Raw genomic sequence first — 18,171 nt, 5'->3', positions numbered from 1 at the left:
GTCCGCCGGGGTGAGGCAGCGATCCGAAACAGGTTGTGGCAGGGAGCGTTTTCACGATCAAATATTTACCCTCCAAAGACGTCGATGCTGGTGGCTGCCTGATGCGCTTCAGTTACTTCAAACACCACTAACAAGTTCCGCCTTATTCCGTTCACAGCTTCCTAGCATTTCACTGTCACTGTCGCGTCCGAGTCGTCCGTTTTGTGCAGGCACAACACACAAAGCTCACCATGAAACTCGTCCCTCTGGCAACGGTTGCTGTGGCAGCGCTGATGTGCATCGGTAAGGAAGGCAGCGGTGGTCCGCGTGGTTTCCGCTCAGTCTAATGGCCGTGCGTTGCTTTGTTTTTGCTCTTTGCACTTCCAGCCGGGACCGCGGGCCGTACGGTCGATCGGAAGAAGGATTATGATTACGACTACGACTCCAACACCTCGCTGGGGAGCGGAAACAGTGGCGGGTACGGTGGAGGCGGAAGTTACTCACCCAAGTCCGGTTACAGTGCGGGCAGCGGATTGCGGTCGATTGCGCAGGGTTCCGCCGATCAGGCCAACTCGGCGGTCGCCAATCAGCACGCGGCCGCCAAGCAGGCGGCATACGTGGCTCAAAACACACTTGCGCAGGCAGCGTCACAGGCGGCCGCCACGGCCCAAGCGGCCCTGGCCGGTAAACACGTGCTTCTGCAGGGTCTGGAGCAGCAAAATCTGGAGGCCCACCAGTCGCTCGATGCCGAGATTCAGCAACTGCAGCAAGCGAAGCGTTCGGCGAAAGCGGCTCAGCACGCCGCCCAACAGGCACTAAATCACGTGCAAGTGCTGACTAGCGCGCTCAACAATGCGCAGGTTGCGGCCGAGCACGCGCAACAGAGCGCAAGTGAGGCGGCGGCCGAGTTGGCGTCGCAGACGCAGATGGTCGGAGCGGCCAAGTCGCGGGTCGAAGCGATCGAGGAGCAACTGAACTCGGCACGCGTTGACTTTGAAGCCACTCAGGAAGCGGCCCACAAGGCGGCCGCTTCGGCGCAGGAAGCCCAGAACAATGCGGCCGAAGCGGCCGCACACGCCGCCATCCCGCTCGTGCACGTTGGGCAATCGATCGATTCGCACGGCGGCGGCGGCCATCACACGCTGCAGTCCAAGATCGGCAAGGCGAACAGCAAGGGATCGCCCTCCCACTCGTCGTCGGAGGACGAGATCAACAGTGGCGAGATCGAGGTGGCCGCCAACCACAATTACGGGGACTTTAAGGCGTCCCAGCAGACATTCAGTTTCGCCGGCTACTAGTGGGCGCCACGGAACGGGCGGATGGAACACAGGCCGTTATTGTCACAGCCCCTTGTGGCATGATCATCTATGTTTTAATAGAGACACTGTTCTTCCCTTCTCAAACAACAACACACCCGATCGCCATCCTTCCGATGGAATCAAACATACCGAATTGCGCTGCTGGCGTTCCGGAGGCGCTGATTTCCACCTTCGGCGCACGTTCAGCTGATCGCGAGCGAAAGTGAAAACTTCCACCACACCAGAGGGTGTAAAACTGGCGCGCGCCAGCGAGGGTGTTATGTTTTTCCATTTTGCCTTTCCTCCCGGACCGTTTGCTTTCCTTCGCCGCCGCTGCCAAACCCTTGACGGCTACCGTTACCCAACCGGTTCCGTTACGCGGAAGCTCTTTTCACGGACCACGAGGTACGATTGCCGCTGGATCGCGTTTCGATTTCCATTCGCGAAAAACCGGCTCCGATCTTTGCGCGTTTAGTGTTGCTCACTGACGTTTGATGTTGTCGCCGATCTGACCAATGACTCAGCCGTGTCTTTCTTCAGTGTGGTCGCCCGCGGTGCAATTGCACTTCCCATGGGGTCGCGTTGCGGATGCTGCAAGAAGAGGGCCGTAGAAAAACAAATGCAACCCGTTTCACCCATTTCGCGCTCATTAACAAGTAGAAACATGACATTCACTACAAGATACCCGCCATTCCATTCGCAAACACGTTCACCAACGACGGGGAGGAAGAAGTATTTATTTATATATTTTTTTAATTTTTTAATGTTCGACAACGAGAACCGGCAGAGTGAGCCGATTTCATAGGTTAAACTGGATGAAAAATGTTATAAATTTGATCAATAAAAATAAAGAAACATTTCAACGACAAAGGCATAACCATTACTTTTTAATTTGAGCGTTTTTTGCACCAACTAATTATGATGACAACCACCACATCAACCATGGAACGAACAATCTAATGCCAACACACGCGTGAAACGACAAACATGTTATTGTTTTAAATTTTTCTCAATTTTATTTTTAATTAAAAAAAAACTAAGTGTATTTATATTTTTATGTATCAATAATAGTAATTACAAATATTGTTTTTCCTCGTCGTAATATAATTTGTTTTTTCCTTACGCATATTTCTTACGCCCCACCGTTGGTTTTCCTTCTTACCGTTATTTTTCGTTCATTTGTTTTACTTTTATCAATATCTCAGGGATTTCCAGTCACCGTTTCGCATGTTTTTGTGTGTAGTTTGTTGTTTTGTTCTTTTAATTTTGCGGTCAATCGGTTCACCACAGCGAGCTTTGTTTCTCTTAGATTGGTTCCTTCGTCACCATCGATTCCACATCACCACCACATATTATCGTCACCATAAAGATCGTTAGCAGCGTGTGTTCCAGTGCGCCCCCTTTAAATTCCTCCACAGATTGTTTGTGATCTCTATAGCGGGCGACAGAGCTAGCGTGCTACATGCTTGCTGTTTTCTCTGTTTGACCACACAAGGTAAATATTCCGGCACGATCTTTACTGCCTCTCCCTACTACTTCCCACCGCACTCCCCCTGAGGGAAGCTTGGTTCGTCAGCGGCGCCGTATACTATATTATACACGTAGACTTAAATAGACTTAAAATAGCTCAATGCATCGAACCATTGCATCACCATCTACATAGCGCTGACGATCAATCATACCCAGTTGTCAGCCTAACACACGTTGCACGTTGTTTTCGATCGTTCATTGCAGACGACCGCGGCCGTCCCGTGCGAATGCATTGTTGAGAATCTGTTGTCTCACCAGCCGCCTTTCACACAAAAACCTACAAACATCCACAGCATAACCTGGCTCGTTGTGAAGTGAGAGTCGAGAAAAATGCAAGCGACAGTATCGTTCACATTTTTCCCTTCTGGAGATGGACCTACTGGAATAAGAACGCGCGTTTGCTTCTGCCAAGCGACGCAAACACGTTTGGTACGCGGAATCGAATTTGTCCCTTTTCCCAGCGACGTTGATCGGTATTGCAGATTTTCGTACGCTCCGAGAAGAATGTTTCTTCTCCTCGTTGCAAAATATATGCGTGCCTGACTGATACTTCCTTAGCTGCGCAGGTTATCCTCGATGCTCGATCTTCTTTCGGCCTTTCCTTGCCCTGCACGTAAAACTGTTAGTTATTAATTAAATTATTCTTATGCTACTGCTGTCTCGCTACCTTTACACTTGACATATCCTGAACGCACACACCGATACACCGATTGCGCCCGATCCCACTGAGTAGTGATTACATTTTACAATTTTATTTTCGAGTTTGCTGCTTAACCAGGGAGAGAGCGTTCAATGCTCCTGAATTAAGTTTGCGCTCGTCAACACTCTGATCTGTCTCGGCCAGCTCTATATCTAAATACATATTTTAGCCCTCATATTCACATTTATTAATATACTGTTCGTCTTACGGAACCCCTGCCGATCCCCTGCCGATTCCGCTGACAAGGAGGTTTGGTAGATCGTCTACACACAAACACGAACGCTAGAGCACGCTATCACTATCACTAGTCACATCACCTTAGCTGCAGTTTATGTAAAACAAAACAAAACGAAGTGTACAGTAAAGTGACTTACAGTGCAGCACAGTGCAGCACGGTGCCCTTTACTGAAGCGCCTAACCCCTGACTAACCAGTGCAGCAGACGGAGTAACGGGGGACAAATAGGACCCAAATAAAAAAACAAAAACCTACACAAATAGGATCAAAAAGACCAACATAAGAGTAGTAATAATTTAATCGCTTAGCTAATTCACGTTCATTCCTTGGGCCACACACAAACCACGCACATACACACGCATATATACATATACATATACACAAAACTCAAATAGCACAGACTTGACCTGACTGGGTTAAAATAAAACTAACACAAAAAAAACCTACGGCCGTGTGTCTCGTTTAAAAAATCAATTTCTGGCCTCCCCGAGACACCTTAAGTCATTTCCTGCACAGCAGCACACAACACAGCAAGCGTTGGGTTTTTTGCTGAATGCTTTTTTGTTTCTTCGCTCAGCGGCATCTACACTTCAAATTCCTTGCTTTTTAAATGTTGCTCACCAATTTACATGGCAACCCTGATCTTTAGAGAACTAAAACGAAACCATTTCAGTTCAGCGTTTGCTCGCCTTCTACAACCTTACAATGCATACTGTATTACAAGCTACACTCACGACGCAACAAGGGCTAACCACGGAAACAAGCAGGCCTTCGGGGTACGAAGTTAAACAAAACGAAAGGAACGCCAACATGTCTGCGCGAAGTCGTGTTGCCGCAGGAAAACGTAAGCGAACCTAGCACATATCGTTAAACGCAAAAGATGATGCAAGGTCATAACCTACACACAGCTACCAATTGTTATTTTGCTAAGTTTCACTCCCCCCTTCAACGTTAGTCTGTTTTCCTTTGCGATCTTTTTTATCACTGCTCTCTGCGTCGTGGTCGTGTGGCTAGGCCAGCAGGTAGCGTCATCTTCATTGTTGGTTTCGTCCCAGTTTGTGCTAGCAGCAATTTAGTATCACCAAATCCCATGAGACCCGGAATTTGGAAGCATACCCGCCTGACGACGATTAGAGATTCATTTACAGTCCCCGGTGGGGACCGGGGAGGAAACAGAAGGCCAGCCACACGTCCCTCGAAGGATCTTCCAGAAGTTTGATATTCTATGCGAGCACCATCCTTTCCATTGTTTCTCAAGCAGCGTAAGGTACGTCATTCCGTAGCCACACCTTTTCTCCTTCGCCAACCGAAAGCCCACCACAAGCGTTCGGTGAGAAGGAGGTGTATATACGCGTTTGTATGTGTTTGTGGATGTATGTGTGTACATGTGTGAGACCTGTGAGCCCCACCCACTGCGGTTGAACTCACCACACGAGTGGAATGATAATACACAGCAGTGACGAGCGAAGAGGGAGAAGATGTGGGCAATATGCTTCTGTGTGTGTCTGCATGTACTCCGGGAAAGCGCCCCGTTTTCTTCGTTTTTTTTCCTTTTACAAATGTAACCATTCACTCACTTTACTATACAGATTATTAATATTATTATACTCTTGTTGTGTGTTGACGTCGAAGCTTAAATGGTTTGAACTACACTAAATTAACACATTGTTTTACTTCTGGCTAGCAGCTAGCTGATTCAACCCGCTGTTTTTGTATTTTTTTTCTCGTTTGCTTTGTTTCTGTTGCTATTAAACGATAACTCGGTCCTACTTTCATCCCTTTGCTCTAAGGTTCTCGTGTGCTTTGTTTTAGACTTTCTTTCCGATTTTTCCTTTTACTTACATGCTAATATGTACACATCTCATAAACAAGTGGCTTTAAAGATTCACTATTTTCTTGTTTCGTGTTTTTGTTAATTTTTTGCTACTTTTTGCTATTCACTCACACACACACACACCCACACAAACACGGCCCGCTTCTTTTGCTTGCTTTAGAGGTGCTTTTCTTGCTGCAGGACAAGCTATCGTCGAAGAGAGGTTATAAAACAAAACATGTTAATCTCGCATGCACTAACAACAAACTGTAGTTGCACTCTTCAAAAGTACGTTAAACTTTCAAAAGCAAAAGCTCCTCGTAATTTTCAATCATTTTTTTTCTTCTATCTAGTCGAAGAAACTAAAAAAACAAAAAAAAGATACTCAAGGCACGCAGCACACAGAGAGAGGCAACCGAAAAGATATGATACGCAATTCTTTCTCCAAGGATAGTTGTTATGTTGTTACAACCAAATTAAACTGATCAAACGATCCAATGTACTATAAAATTAAACCCTGCAGCGTGTCTGCCGCGTAATACTTTCGGTGTCGCTTCTGGCTAACTAAAACGCTTAAGAGCAGAGCATGTGCTACACTTGAGGGGTAGATCCGTATTTAGGGTCAAGCCAGGTGCCATTTTCGATCTGCCGTTAAACGTATGAAATGATTCACAAATTAGACACAACATGTGTATGTGTTTGTGTGTGCGTGTCATTTTGTTCTCGAACATCAGGTATTGCTCGAGAAACATCGACCAACATTGCTATATTTTACTACTTCGTTACTTTTCCCTCACAGGCCATTGTTTAGAACTGTACAAACTGTACGTTTGCCTCAGCGTGTGCCTATCTGCGAGAGAGTTACGGGCGTATCGTATTTGCTTGCTACAGGCGCGATGCGTGATGTGTGTCTGATTTGCTTCTGCTACCAATTTTGTTACTAAAGGATTGCCACTTGTACATCTTTTAAAATACCCGGAAACACTCAAGCACCTCCAACACCTGGTGCTGCTGATAATGGGGCGGTTTATACCAACGCCTCTTCCACTACCAACCTTCGTGCAATACTTATTTGTATCTTTACTCTAACTGTTTTCTTTTATACAATTTGTGTCAAGCGTGACACCACTCACAGCTTCTACTGTTTTGCTAGAGTTTTGTTTTTTGCTTAATTTTTGTATTCATAGTTGGAGTAAAACTAGCAGCGGGACTCGCACCCGCGTTCTGTTTTTATCTTTCGCTCTATTTTGGGACCTTTTATCCTCGGGGGAGTCTAACCGTTCTTCTCATTTATCTAAATATGTACTCGTACATATTAACTACTAATAGATGCACGTTTTATTTACACATCGAAACAGCAGCAACAACAGCGGGTGGTGCAGGCGTCAGTTCCGTTTCTTCAGCTCAGTTCGTTCACTTGCTTTGCTTCCGACACAGCTGCATCTGGCGCTCGATTTGCCCCCTTGGAGAGTGGGTCCGTTCGTTCACTACTGCTCGAGGTCTCCCTCGTCCTCGTTGACGTCGCCATCGACCCATCACTACTGGCGGGATACTATCGTCACTGCTGCTACTATTGTTGCCGCCATGAACACGCCTTAGTGTGAGGGCTTTCCTCCACTACGACGATGCCGTGATAGGATGTTGCGATTGCTGCGGTGGTGGTGCTGCTGCACTAGCGGCATTGGCCACTGCCGCCGTCGAAGAGGTAGTGGCCGTCGTTGGAGCAGGAGCACTCGACACATTAGCACTGCTGGGATTGTTGCTGCTACCATTGCCACTACCAATCGAAACAGCGGTTGTCCCCGTGGCTGACGACCCTGCCGTTGATGCAATTGCCGTTGTCGTATTCGTTGGCGAAGTGTTTGCCGCGCACTGCTCTTCAACAGTCGATTCATCATCGTTACAATTGCTGGTACTACTGCTGGAAGATGAGTTGCTGATGAGAGCGGCTTTATTGGAACTCTCGCCAGCCGCTGTCGGCGATAATGGGTCAGCAGCAGCCGTTGCTGTTGTAGAGGAGCCATCATAAGTAGGTTTTCGTGCCGAAATTTCTTCTGGGCAGGCAGCACCATTTAAAATTACACCGGCAGCGACGGCAGCGGCGGCAGCCACCGGCGTCCCGTTCGTCGTAGCAACATTTGCCGAAGAACTCTCGATTGATGGCCGTGTCACGTCACCGTTATTCGAAGCTTTTTCTGCCGCCGCTAGCTTTCTGTCGCTAGTTGAAGAAGGCGACGCAGTTGCCGTTAGTGTCGTCGACACCATTGTTGCTGGTGATGCGTTACTCGCTACACTCGTATGAGTCGTTGTTGTTGTTGTAGCCGATGATGGAGTTGCATCTTTCGAGCGTACAGAGAATGAAGAACATTCGATCTCCATGGTCGTTAAGGGACCGGTGCCGCGTGAACACTGGTAGAGGACACGCGAGATGATCAAGGCGACCTGCTGATCGAGAATGTGGCTCATCACAAGCCCAAGCAGCCGCTGTTCCTGCTGCATAAACAGAGGCCGATTGTCCGGATGCTTGGATAGGTGCAGCAACGTGCCAGCTGCCCTCCGAAGCATGTCCAAGCTAGTGCCCATGGAATCGGGATTGTCACGCAAAAAGTTAATCCCATGCTGATTGGCAACACCGAGTGCCGTTTGTTCCGCTTGCTCGATGAATGCCACCAGATACGAAACGCAGGGTGACTGCATGGCAACCGTACGGGCCATCGAGCTGTCGGCGGCAGCCAGGTAGTGCAGCAGGTTGACGGAAAATTCGCGCAACACCTGATCTTCGTTCTTGCACAGATGGCGTGTCAACACGGTGCAGAGCTTTTCCAGCCGCGAAAAGGGTGGCGTCGCTATCACAAGATCGACGTTCGCATCCGTGACGCACAGTTTACACAGTGCCTCCAGCGCTAACCGCTGCGGTGACAGCGCCGCGTTCGGACCGAGTGTCGGAAACGGATCTTGTCCGTGAGCCGAAGGACACACCGCCCAATGGAGCAATCCGTCGAGGATCGGGCGGGAGATCGGTTCGTCGAAGCGCGACAGATCAAGCTGACCGGCAATGTTGGCCGTCGCCACAAGCATGTTCTCCCGGATCTGCACCAAAAAGTCCCACCACCACTCGTGTTCTCCCTGCAGGCTGCTGCATGAGTCGGAAAAGTCGGCATCCTCCTCGCGATCGTAGTTTCGGGTCTTTTTCGTACGCATCGGGTGCTCATGGTTCAGCAAGAGCAGTTTGCCGAGAACCGCCAGGAAGCGGGACGATTTGGAAAATTCAGTCTCATTGTTTGGCAGGAAAGTGAGGTTACGTAATATGTTGGAGATGGCCACGCAGCGTCGAGCAAGCGCATCCTGGCCCTCGGTCACGAGGAACAAGCTCGCCTCGTCTCGCGTGTAACATTCGTCCTCGTAGTCGCTCATGCGTCGACGTTTCAATACGCGCGCCGGATCGCGTACCGTTTCCGCCACGCTGAATCTGCTGCTCTTGATCGCCACCGGAGAACGGCTTCCACCCCGTCTTTCTTCCGCTTCCTCGTCTGTGGCTGCGGTTTGGCTCGCTCCGTTCTGCTGCTGCTGTGCCTTCACCACCATCACTGCCTCTTCATCGACCTCCATCTTTTCGTCACCATTATCCACATCGGTTCGCTCCGCTTGCTTTTTGGTAACGATCGAAGACGAATGGCTGTGCTCCGATGCCTTCTCTCCAACGGCACTGTTACTGTTTGTGTCCTCGGCCTTCCGTTTTGCCGGTGAGCTCTGTTTATCACCTTCTTCACCGTCGCGGGTGTGGTTCATGTTCCTTGTACTTTCCGCTGCGCCTTCCTGTGGCCCATTCGAAAGGCTGGAGCTTTTCTCGAGTTCCATATCGATCTCACGACAATCGGCATCAATCGAAGTTTCTCCCATTTTCGTTGCTTTCGTTTCTTCCGCCATCGCATCGTCGTTGGCTCCGGGGAGCATTTTGCTTTCTTTCTTCGTACTACTGCTGTAATGTTTCGCTCCCTTCTCGGCCTTCCTTACCACACCGCTTTCGCCCGTCGTGATCGTATCGTCCTCTTCGCTTTCCCCATTCACAAGTCGCGTCGCAGCATGATCTTTGCGCGTGCGCAACGAATGCGATTGTGGTGGCGGTGGTGGTGCGGGCGTGGTTTCATCTTCTTGTTTTCGCTTCCCAAGGGAAACTATCTCATCATCATTTACTTCCATTGGCTCCACAGCAGCAGCCGCTGGAACGACCTCGTCCGGATCGGTCTTGTTGGGTTCTACTACTTCGTTCACTTCTACCGCCGGTGATGGTTCTTGTGGTTGTTTTTGATCCTGTTCGCCTTCATTTTTACTTGCACATTTATCACTATTATTGTTGTTTGTGCTGCTACAGTTGTTGTTGAGGCTGACACCCTTCTCGGATATCGTCGTATTCTTGGTCGCTGCCGCCGCAGCCGCCGCTGCTGCTGCGTACTTTTTGCTCGTTTTGATGTATTTCGCAAATGGAATGTTTACAAACTCGGCCCGGAACGTGTCCATGATGTAGTGGTGCGGATCCGGGTCGGTGTGGCCGGCAGTCCACGGATCGCCGCCCACCTCCGTGTCGCGCTGATACTGATAGTCGGCCGCACGGTCCCAGTCGCGCCGATGCGCCAACACGAAGACATCGTCCTCGGCAGAGTGCAGCTTCACGGGTCGGCCCTTCCTCGTCGTCAGCGTGTAATTGGTTGTTGACGTAAAGATAACGGTTCGATCGTCCGGGTTTGGTGGGTTCTTTACCGATCCCAGGTCCAGCTCCACCAACTCATCGTCATCGTCGTCAACTTCCGTTTCTTCGGCCGCAACCACCGCCAGTTGTGCGTGTCTTCGCCTTGCCGCGGTCACTCGTCGAACCGCCGTTATGGAGGAGTATCGATGTTGCTGCGAGTGAGTGCTGGCCGGTCGCTTCCGAGAGCCTCCTTGCCGGCTGCTGTTATGTTGATTACTGACGACGACACCGTTTTGGTAGTTATTCGTCACCAGTGAACCGTTTTCGTGTAGCTTGCCGCCTTCCTCCTTTATGCTGTCTCCAAGCCTGATCGTCACGGCCTCACTCTTCGTCACCTCCAGCATCAAGGTCGATGCGGTTCCCGTACCGTCCTCCTTGGAACTGTGTTGTGGCGGTGGCGGCGGCGACCGCTCGTCGCCTTCCTCACTCGATTCACCATCCGTAAGCGCGTGATCACCTTCGAGCCCGAACCACCGGCTTGATCCATGGGTATTACTGCTCTTAATACTGACCCCTCCCGTTCCCTCTTTGTCGAACATGTCGCAGAGACTCTTTTGGAAGTGATCGAGCAGCAGGTTCAACAGACCCGGCATATGGGCCAGCCCGAAGTACGCTACCGATGTGTCATCGAACAACAGAATGTTCAGTACATCCAGCGCCCAGGTGCTCTCCACTAGCAGCCCCGACCGGAGTGCCATGAATATTCGCCACGCATCCGTCTGGCCAATGTCCAGCTTCGTGATGCGCTTCCGTCGGTAGAGGACCGGTGTCGTCGCTTCAACGCTGTCATGTGGAAACACTACGTCACGTTTCTGCTGCACACCTCCAGCACCGGTAGCGGTTGCTGGCGGTTGTTGCTGCTGCTGCTGCTGAGGTTGGAAGGTACCCACGGCTCCCGGCACTCCCGGTTGTCCTGAGTTCACCGGTCCACCCGGTCCACCGGGTGTAACCGGTTGTGGAGGTTTAGGTCCTCCGACAGTGGCGGGTGACGAGCTGCCCACAACAGGCGATACGATTCCACCACCGCTGGCACCAACGACGTTTCCACATGGTGGCTGAGGACCTGCTCCGGGCGCGATGCCACCAACACCCATTGACGAAGGAACGCTGGCTGGCGGTACACCGCCTGCCAGCGGTTGCCCACCAACTACGTTGGTAGGGCCAACGACGGCGTTGGGAACGGTTCCCGGCGGTCCTACGACCGCAGACTGCGAAACACCGGCACCGGTCGGTGGCATACCAGGCATTGGTGTGCCGGGGGGCACAATACCTGGCGGACCACCGGCTGCCGAACCGCCCATAGGTGGGTAGGGTTTACCACCGCGCATGGGAGGCCGTAATGGGGAACTCTGCGACGTGGCTGGTATCTGGTTCCAGGGCTGCTGTTGTCCCTGGGAGTTTCAACGAAGGAAAAGATACAGATGTAAATCACGAATTGAACGGTCGATCGAATTCCCTCTGTCACTAACCTGCTGATGGGAAGGATAAGGAGGCTGTGGCTGATTGAGCGGGTAACGATTGACGTCGGCTGCTCCCCACTGGTTCGGAGGCCCTGCTCCCGGAGGTGGGGGTCCGCTACCAGGCGGACCGGCTGGAGGCCCGCCAGAGGCCGGACGTGGTCCATTATGGGTCCACTGTTGCTGTGGACTTTGCGGGTACTGGCCACGGTACTGCCCTGCGGGTCCAGTCTGCCAACCTCCTGCTGCGGATACAAGAACACACAAAGTTTTTGTTCATCAGATGCCGAAGTGGAATAAATATGCTTGGAGAACCACGATGAATGGTGATTTTTTTGGGCCTAGAAGTCACAATAGAATGGTTTTCATTGATACTTACGGTACATCTGCGGCCGCTGGTAGGGTGGATACGGTTGTTGATTTTTCTCAAAGTCCGGATGACGACGTGGCTGATTGGGTTGTGGGTATGGGAGAGACTGAAAACGAGGGGGGGAAATGCATGAAGTTATGGTCTCCCGTAGCTTTCTGAGGCGTTGAACGAGTGGTTACCTGCTCCTGCTGCTGGCGGTAGTAGTCGGCGGCCGACTGGGGAGGTTGAGTTGCCGGTGACGGATACCCGGGACCACCTTGCGCGATCGTCGCTGGTGGCTGCTGCTGCGAAGGAGGTTGCTGTTGTGGCTGCTGCGAGGGCGCTCCACTGACTGGCGGTGGTTGCGAGGCACTGCCCGGTGCAGGCGATGTGGACGATCCCGGTGGCGGTCCTCCGGCACCACTAGCTCCACTGGCCGGTGGTTGCGATTGCGGCGGATAAGGCCGCTGTTGAGGTGGCGGAGGATACGGCGCACTGCTATAGCCTCGGTAGGGATCGGCGGCCGTTGGTGGCGGTACCGCACCCGTCGTTGGTGGAGTTCCCCTGTACGGAGATCTGTCATTAGGTTAAAACATTTTTGTCTTTCTCTCTCTCTCTCTCTGTCGGTGTCTTCACACGGGGAGCCAAAGAACGATCACAGCAAGTCATGCAAAGCCTACTATTCTTCAAAATCATGACCCCAAAAGGGCTGCCTCGACAGTTCAAAGTTGACTCGGCCGCCAACATCAAAAATCCCATAGTTGGATGTTACACCATCTTTCGTTCTTTTTTATTCACAGCATTACACTAACGACGCATAGCATTCAAATGGTGCTCTTTGTTGATGGTTTGGTCGTTTGGAAGGAATTCATGATGCATCAAACCGCGACCGACCTACTTTTAAACACGTTATTTAAGACTTCTTAGCAAAATTCTCATTCGTTATTCATTGGAGACTTTTCAAAAGCTTTTCATCAAAATCTTTGACGAAAACAAGTCAAATTTCGACGTTTTTATATACAACTTTGCTCAAAGAATGGTAAAGAAAGCAGCACACACACACACACACACGTACGAACAAATGAAACTTATGCTTACCCGTCTCCGGCTTCCGGTGGACCGTACGGTGGATAGAGTGGCCGATTCGCTGGGGGATACTGGCCTTGCTGGCTACCAGGTGGCGGTGGATACTGACCCGGAGGGGCACCGGCCGCTGGTCCATACTGGTCCGGAGCACCGTACTGTCCGTAGCTACCCGGCTGTCCCTGATATGGAGCGCCTGCTTTAGCAGACGATTAAACAAAACGTACAAAACGTAAGCATAAAGTGAATTTGAATCGATAGATGGATTATATTTAAACGTTACCACTATTACTACTACTACTACTACTACTACCGCTACAGTCAAAAAATGAACAACCGTTATTCGTAGACTAAACGAAGAAACAAAGTAATGGGGTTCAAGTGTTCCGAAGAATTGTCCGTCAATGATTTATCGTCCAATAGGTCAAAGGTGTAAAAGAGGGAATAAGACAATATTTACAAGGGCAGGTTAGTGTGAGTGAGTGAATTTGGCAGGGATCCAGCTACTGTACACGCGTAACGTAAAGAAGGTGGTGAAGTGCCATTACCTTGAGGACGTGAAACCGGTGGATAAGGAGCACCCTGCTGATACGGGGGACGCTGTGGACCCACGGGATCATCAAAGGGATTGCTCACACTAATGTTATCGCCCGAAGCAGGCGGTCCCGAACCTATGATGTTAGAAGAACGAGGGAGGTACAAAAACAGGTAAGACAACAACAACAACATTGGAGTAACAATCACACACGCAGACTCTACAAACAACGCTTTTGTGTAACGCTCGCGCAAGAGAATGATGGAAAGGATGCAGTTGCCTTTGCGTTAAGGTATGCTGAGACCCTGTTCTAAAAAAACTATTAAAATCCCAGAAATAGTACAGTAAAGTGTTTTTCTTCCGTTAGTTTGTCCCGGACTAATCAAATGACTATTAAAGCATAGCACAACAAATGGGCTTGAATGGACTTGGATGAATTAACAAACAGCACATGTTCGCTTGTGACAAAATTGTTTGTGTGTAAAATAACTCCCTTGGCAAATTGGTACTGAAACATTCATTCTTTTTTCCCACAGACTAATGATTAGTGGACTAAACTCAGGGCTCTTTTATGTACATAGAGAGAGAGAGACACGCAGCAGGTCTGTGGGAGGTCGTTCGAGCGATCAACCGAATTCAGGGAAACCAGAGGGAATAGTGGTGCGTGGTTCTTTGAATGGTGGTATAATGGGGCACCGGATGGCATGTGTTTTGCCGGAACATAAACCGGAATGCATGAAGTGTGTTACGTTTTTTTTTTCAAACAGGGCGCATTTAATTACACGATCCTTCTAAGGACGCCGAAGAGAAAAGAACTTTTTCTTACCCGGATGGGGTGACTGAGTGCCGCTCTGCTGTGAAGGAGGCCTTTGTTGAGGCTGTGGCGGAGGCTGCTGCTGGCCAGGGGCTGGTTGCGCCGCTCCGGCTGGCCCAACACTTGGAACGGCAGCACCTTGCTGTTGCTGCTGCTGCACATAGTCTGGGGTGGATCCGGGAGGATAGCCACTGCCCGGGTACGGACCGTATCCATCCATCGACGCACTGCTACTGCCGGGAGCGGGAAACGAATCTTGCGAATTTGACGAACCTGCAGAGAATTCGAACGAAAATTGACTATTAGACGAGCGATCGGGAACAAGAATCCTGTTGCCTAGAATACTAACCCGGTGACGGGACCGACGTTGTTTTGGCCGATTTTTTCTTCGACCCGGCCTCGACCTGCGCAATGATTGGTCCGGGATCGATGCCGCCACGATCGAACTTACACTCGAACGGGAGCAGGTTTTTCGTATAGTGCTTACGGAGCGTGTACGCCGCACTACTGCTGGCACCGATGCCGAGCATGCCAGCGATGTCCTTCCATGTTTTGCTCTTGGTAACCTTCAGTGAGTTGGGAGGGTGTGGAAGGAGAGAAGAAAGAAGAAAACGCCCACGTTGTACGCTCAACCATTCTCGAGTAAGCTTTCCGGTGCCTCACGGGTTAGAGTTGGAGGGTAGGTTAGTAGCATTGGGGGATCGGAGAGGTCAGGACTGCTTAGCAACTCACCTTACACACCTCAAGAAAGCCGCCGCGCTCTTGCACGTAAACGTAGAGCCGGTAGAGATCCAACGGTGTCTTCGAGATCGTCGGACAGGCGGTGATCGGCGTTCGGCGCTCATCCATATACGCCAGCAGCTTGTCGAGGAAGATTCGCCGGTCCGGCTTGTCATCCATCTCGTACAGCTTGTTAAGGCTATCCGATTTCTGTTGGAGGCGCAAACGGGAAGGGAAAAGTTTGAAAATAAGTTTCTCTGCTCTGAACACTAACACGATTCATTCTCCCATCTGTCTATCCCTCTTCCCATGCAAATCAATCGTTCCTGATTTTAACAGGCAAGCGAAGAAAAGGTGCATCCTACAAAAATGGAACCACAATACGCTAGAAACCATTGCTTTCACAAATGTTAAGGAAAATAATAATAATCATTAAAAAAAAAGAACCGGAAAAGTGTTAAAATTTTATAGATTGGTTAAAATTAAACGATCCGTCAACATAAACCGTAAAGTGTGAAAAAATGTTTTTTTTTATATTTGACTGTAAGGAATATTGATGGCATCACCAAACCAAAACATGCACAATTCAAACACACACACACACGCGGTCATATTTTGTTCAGTCGAAAACCAAACTGAGAACTGTGAAACGAAGCTTTTAATGTGTGAACTAAAAAGCCCAATCCTGCTACCGAATAAGCGAATACAGTAATGTAAACCACAACGGCCAACGAATGGGCCCCGAACCGAAGGTTAAAACCAAAACGATATGAGTTGATGATGATGATGACGATGGTCGTATTAGAATGTGCAAAACAAAAAAATCTCAAAGCCAAATGTTGTGGAAGACAAAACCTTAACGGGTGCTAAAAAGAATCAGAACTAAAATGCAGCATAAACTACCACCCAACAAAGGATAAGCAAATGGGCTTTAAATGATGAAAAGAAAAGTTAAGTGAGGGCCCCACAACACGAGGCAACACACAGGCAGGCAGTGGTATTGAAAAAAGAACATTATTAACCTTAGTTGATCTAAAAGGAGTCTCCGGCGTGGGAGGAACGTGACTGTTAAATACCTGCGAATAGGAAAGAACGAGTTCAGTATGGTTTGTCGCGCAAAGCCGGAAGTGTTGGTGTGTGGAAATATAAAAGTATACATTTCTGGTTAGCATATTGCGGGGTCTGAAGCAATATGCTAAACACGGGCACTGAGGCACAACTAGAGTGGCGCGCTCAGCCACGATAAATGGCACGGATTCCGAGAGGGTATCCTCTCTCTAGCTTGGTCTGTTTGAGGGGTTTGTTTTCAGCGGGACAAAATGCGGGCATGATACGGAAATGCACCCACCATCCGTGGAGGAATGTGTAGTGGAAAGTGTGGAGAACGCAAGAGAAACAGACGCAAAGACACGAAACACGATTTTAAGCCAATTGTAACACAACTTAAAAAAGAAACAGCGCACAAATACATGTAGCAAAAGAGAATAAGCCCAGTGCACAACACGGGCCAAAGCAAAGCGGAACACGATGGGTTGTTGGCAAACTAATGGATCAACGAAACTAACCAAACGTAGACGGCACAGCAACGATACAACAAAACCAACAAAACGAAACAAACCACGAGAATCTGGTTTTCTTGAGCGCTCAAAAACACATAATAACCATAATACAGCCGTTGTAAAGTAACGAAGGCCAGAATATTACGAAAACCATGTGAGGAGACCGCGATCATCGGTCGTCTGCTCGGTGAAAGTGTGTAGTGGGTGTGGTGTGTGTAGTGTCAGTGGCCATGGCCATGGACAGTGGAGCACATAGCGCCGCCGATTAGAGCCAAATTTCCTACGGCACCTCAAAAGGGGTATCACCAAAACAGGATTTCCACTGTCCAGGGGGAACAGACCATCGCGGGAAAGGCGGAGAGCGAATCCGTTGGCCATGCCACGCTTGCTTGGGGCCAAACAAGCTTAGCACGCTTGGCCACAAACAGGGAGGCAGCGCCACAAGATGTGTGGAGAGGGAAAACACATGTATTTGGTCATTAGAGTGCGCAAGAAAGAAGAAAACCGATTGTACATCTACGTTTCTACTACGACTGGCTACGGGCGATGGTCGGCGCGTCATCGCCGTCGACGTCGATGCGACGTGGACGGGCGAACGGGACGACGGCGACGCCGACGACGTATAGGAGGAGTAGGAGTACCAGTACGCAACGAGCGCCGCGGCAGCCGCAGCGGCCGCAGCCGAATTCGGCTGCGACGACGACGGCGACGATACTGACGAAGACGCAAAGGGCGCCCTGGCGGTGGTGGCGGTACCGGCGACGCCACCGGACAACGGAAGGGAATGCGGAAGGATGGATGCTGAGCGCGCACTGTTAGCAGCGGCAACGGCGATAGTAGCAGTAGTGCTGGCCGCCGCTGGCTGCTGATAGGATGCAAACACCGGGTAGCGGCAGAGCAACCGATGGTAATCGGTCGGTTGTTGTTGAAAGGGAGCATAGAGCTGTTGTTGCTGCTGGCGGCGGCCATCGCCAGTACTGAAGTTGTTGCTGGTAGAAGGCGACGGCCCAAGGAGAAAATGGTTGTAGCCGGTCGGACTACTACTGCTACTATTGCCGATGCCGCTACCGGTGATCGTCGCACGAGAACGACCCAAGGAACTACTGAACGGAAGCAGCTGGCTCGAGTCCGCTCCGTAGCGTTCCCCGAGCGTTCCGGTAGAGGCCAGAAGAACCGGCGTCTCAGGCAGGGAAGTGTCGTCGGGAAGGAGGTTTGACTGGTGGTGTCGGTGTGGCTGCCGCTCGTCTGCCGCTCCACCATTGTCACCACCAAACGGCTCTTGTTGATGATCGTGTCGATGCTGGCGCTGCTGGCCCCGCTGCTGCTGTTGCTGCTGCTGATGGTGCTGCTT

General features: G+C 50.3%; 2 protein-coding genes across 2 annotated transcripts in view; one reads left to right on the top strand and one right to left on the bottom strand.

Moving 5' to 3' along the window:
- Positions 1-230: 230 nt before the first annotated feature.
- On the top strand, positions 231-1,277 carry LOC131207512 (uncharacterized). Its single transcript, XM_058200128.1, has 2 exons — positions 231-282; positions 367-1,277. Exons 1-2 carry the CDS (start codon positions 231-233, stop codon positions 1,275-1,277), a joined length of 963 nt encoding a protein of 320 aa, XP_058056111.1.
- Positions 1,278-7,121: 5,844 nt separating this feature from the next.
- LOC131207511 (trithorax group protein osa-like) overlaps positions 7,122-18,171 on the bottom strand; it is a 106,271-nt gene continuing 95,221 nt past the window's right edge. The window contains exons 9-20 of the mRNA XM_058200127.1: positions 16,284-16,337; positions 15,274-15,471; positions 14,891-15,107; positions 14,554-14,814; positions 13,741-13,863; positions 13,208-13,388; positions 12,310-12,685; positions 12,140-12,236; positions 11,773-12,005; positions 11,227-11,694; positions 9,148-11,163; positions 7,122-9,081 (exon numbers count right to left, since the gene is read on the bottom strand). Of these exons, the coding sequence (XP_058056110.1) occupies positions 7,174-9,081; positions 9,148-11,163; positions 11,227-11,694; positions 11,773-12,005; positions 12,140-12,236; positions 12,310-12,685; positions 13,208-13,388; positions 13,741-13,863; positions 14,554-14,814; positions 14,891-15,107; positions 15,274-15,471; positions 16,284-16,337 (6,132 nt within the window). The 3' untranslated portion in view covers positions 7,122-7,173. The remainder of the gene's footprint in view (positions 9,082-9,147; positions 11,164-11,226; positions 11,695-11,772; positions 12,006-12,139; positions 12,237-12,309; positions 12,686-13,207; positions 13,389-13,740; positions 13,864-14,553; positions 14,815-14,890; positions 15,108-15,273; positions 15,472-16,283; positions 16,338-18,171) is intronic.

The sequence above is a fragment of the Anopheles bellator genome, chromosome 2 (genome assembly GCF_943735745.2).
Source record: "Anopheles bellator chromosome 2, idAnoBellAS_SP24_06.2, whole genome shotgun sequence".
Classification (NCBI taxonomy): domain Eukaryota; kingdom Metazoa; phylum Arthropoda; class Insecta; order Diptera; family Culicidae; genus Anopheles; species Anopheles bellator.
The sequence above is the reverse complement of the archived record's forward strand: the minus strand, read 5'-3'. Positions and strand labels throughout refer to the sequence as shown.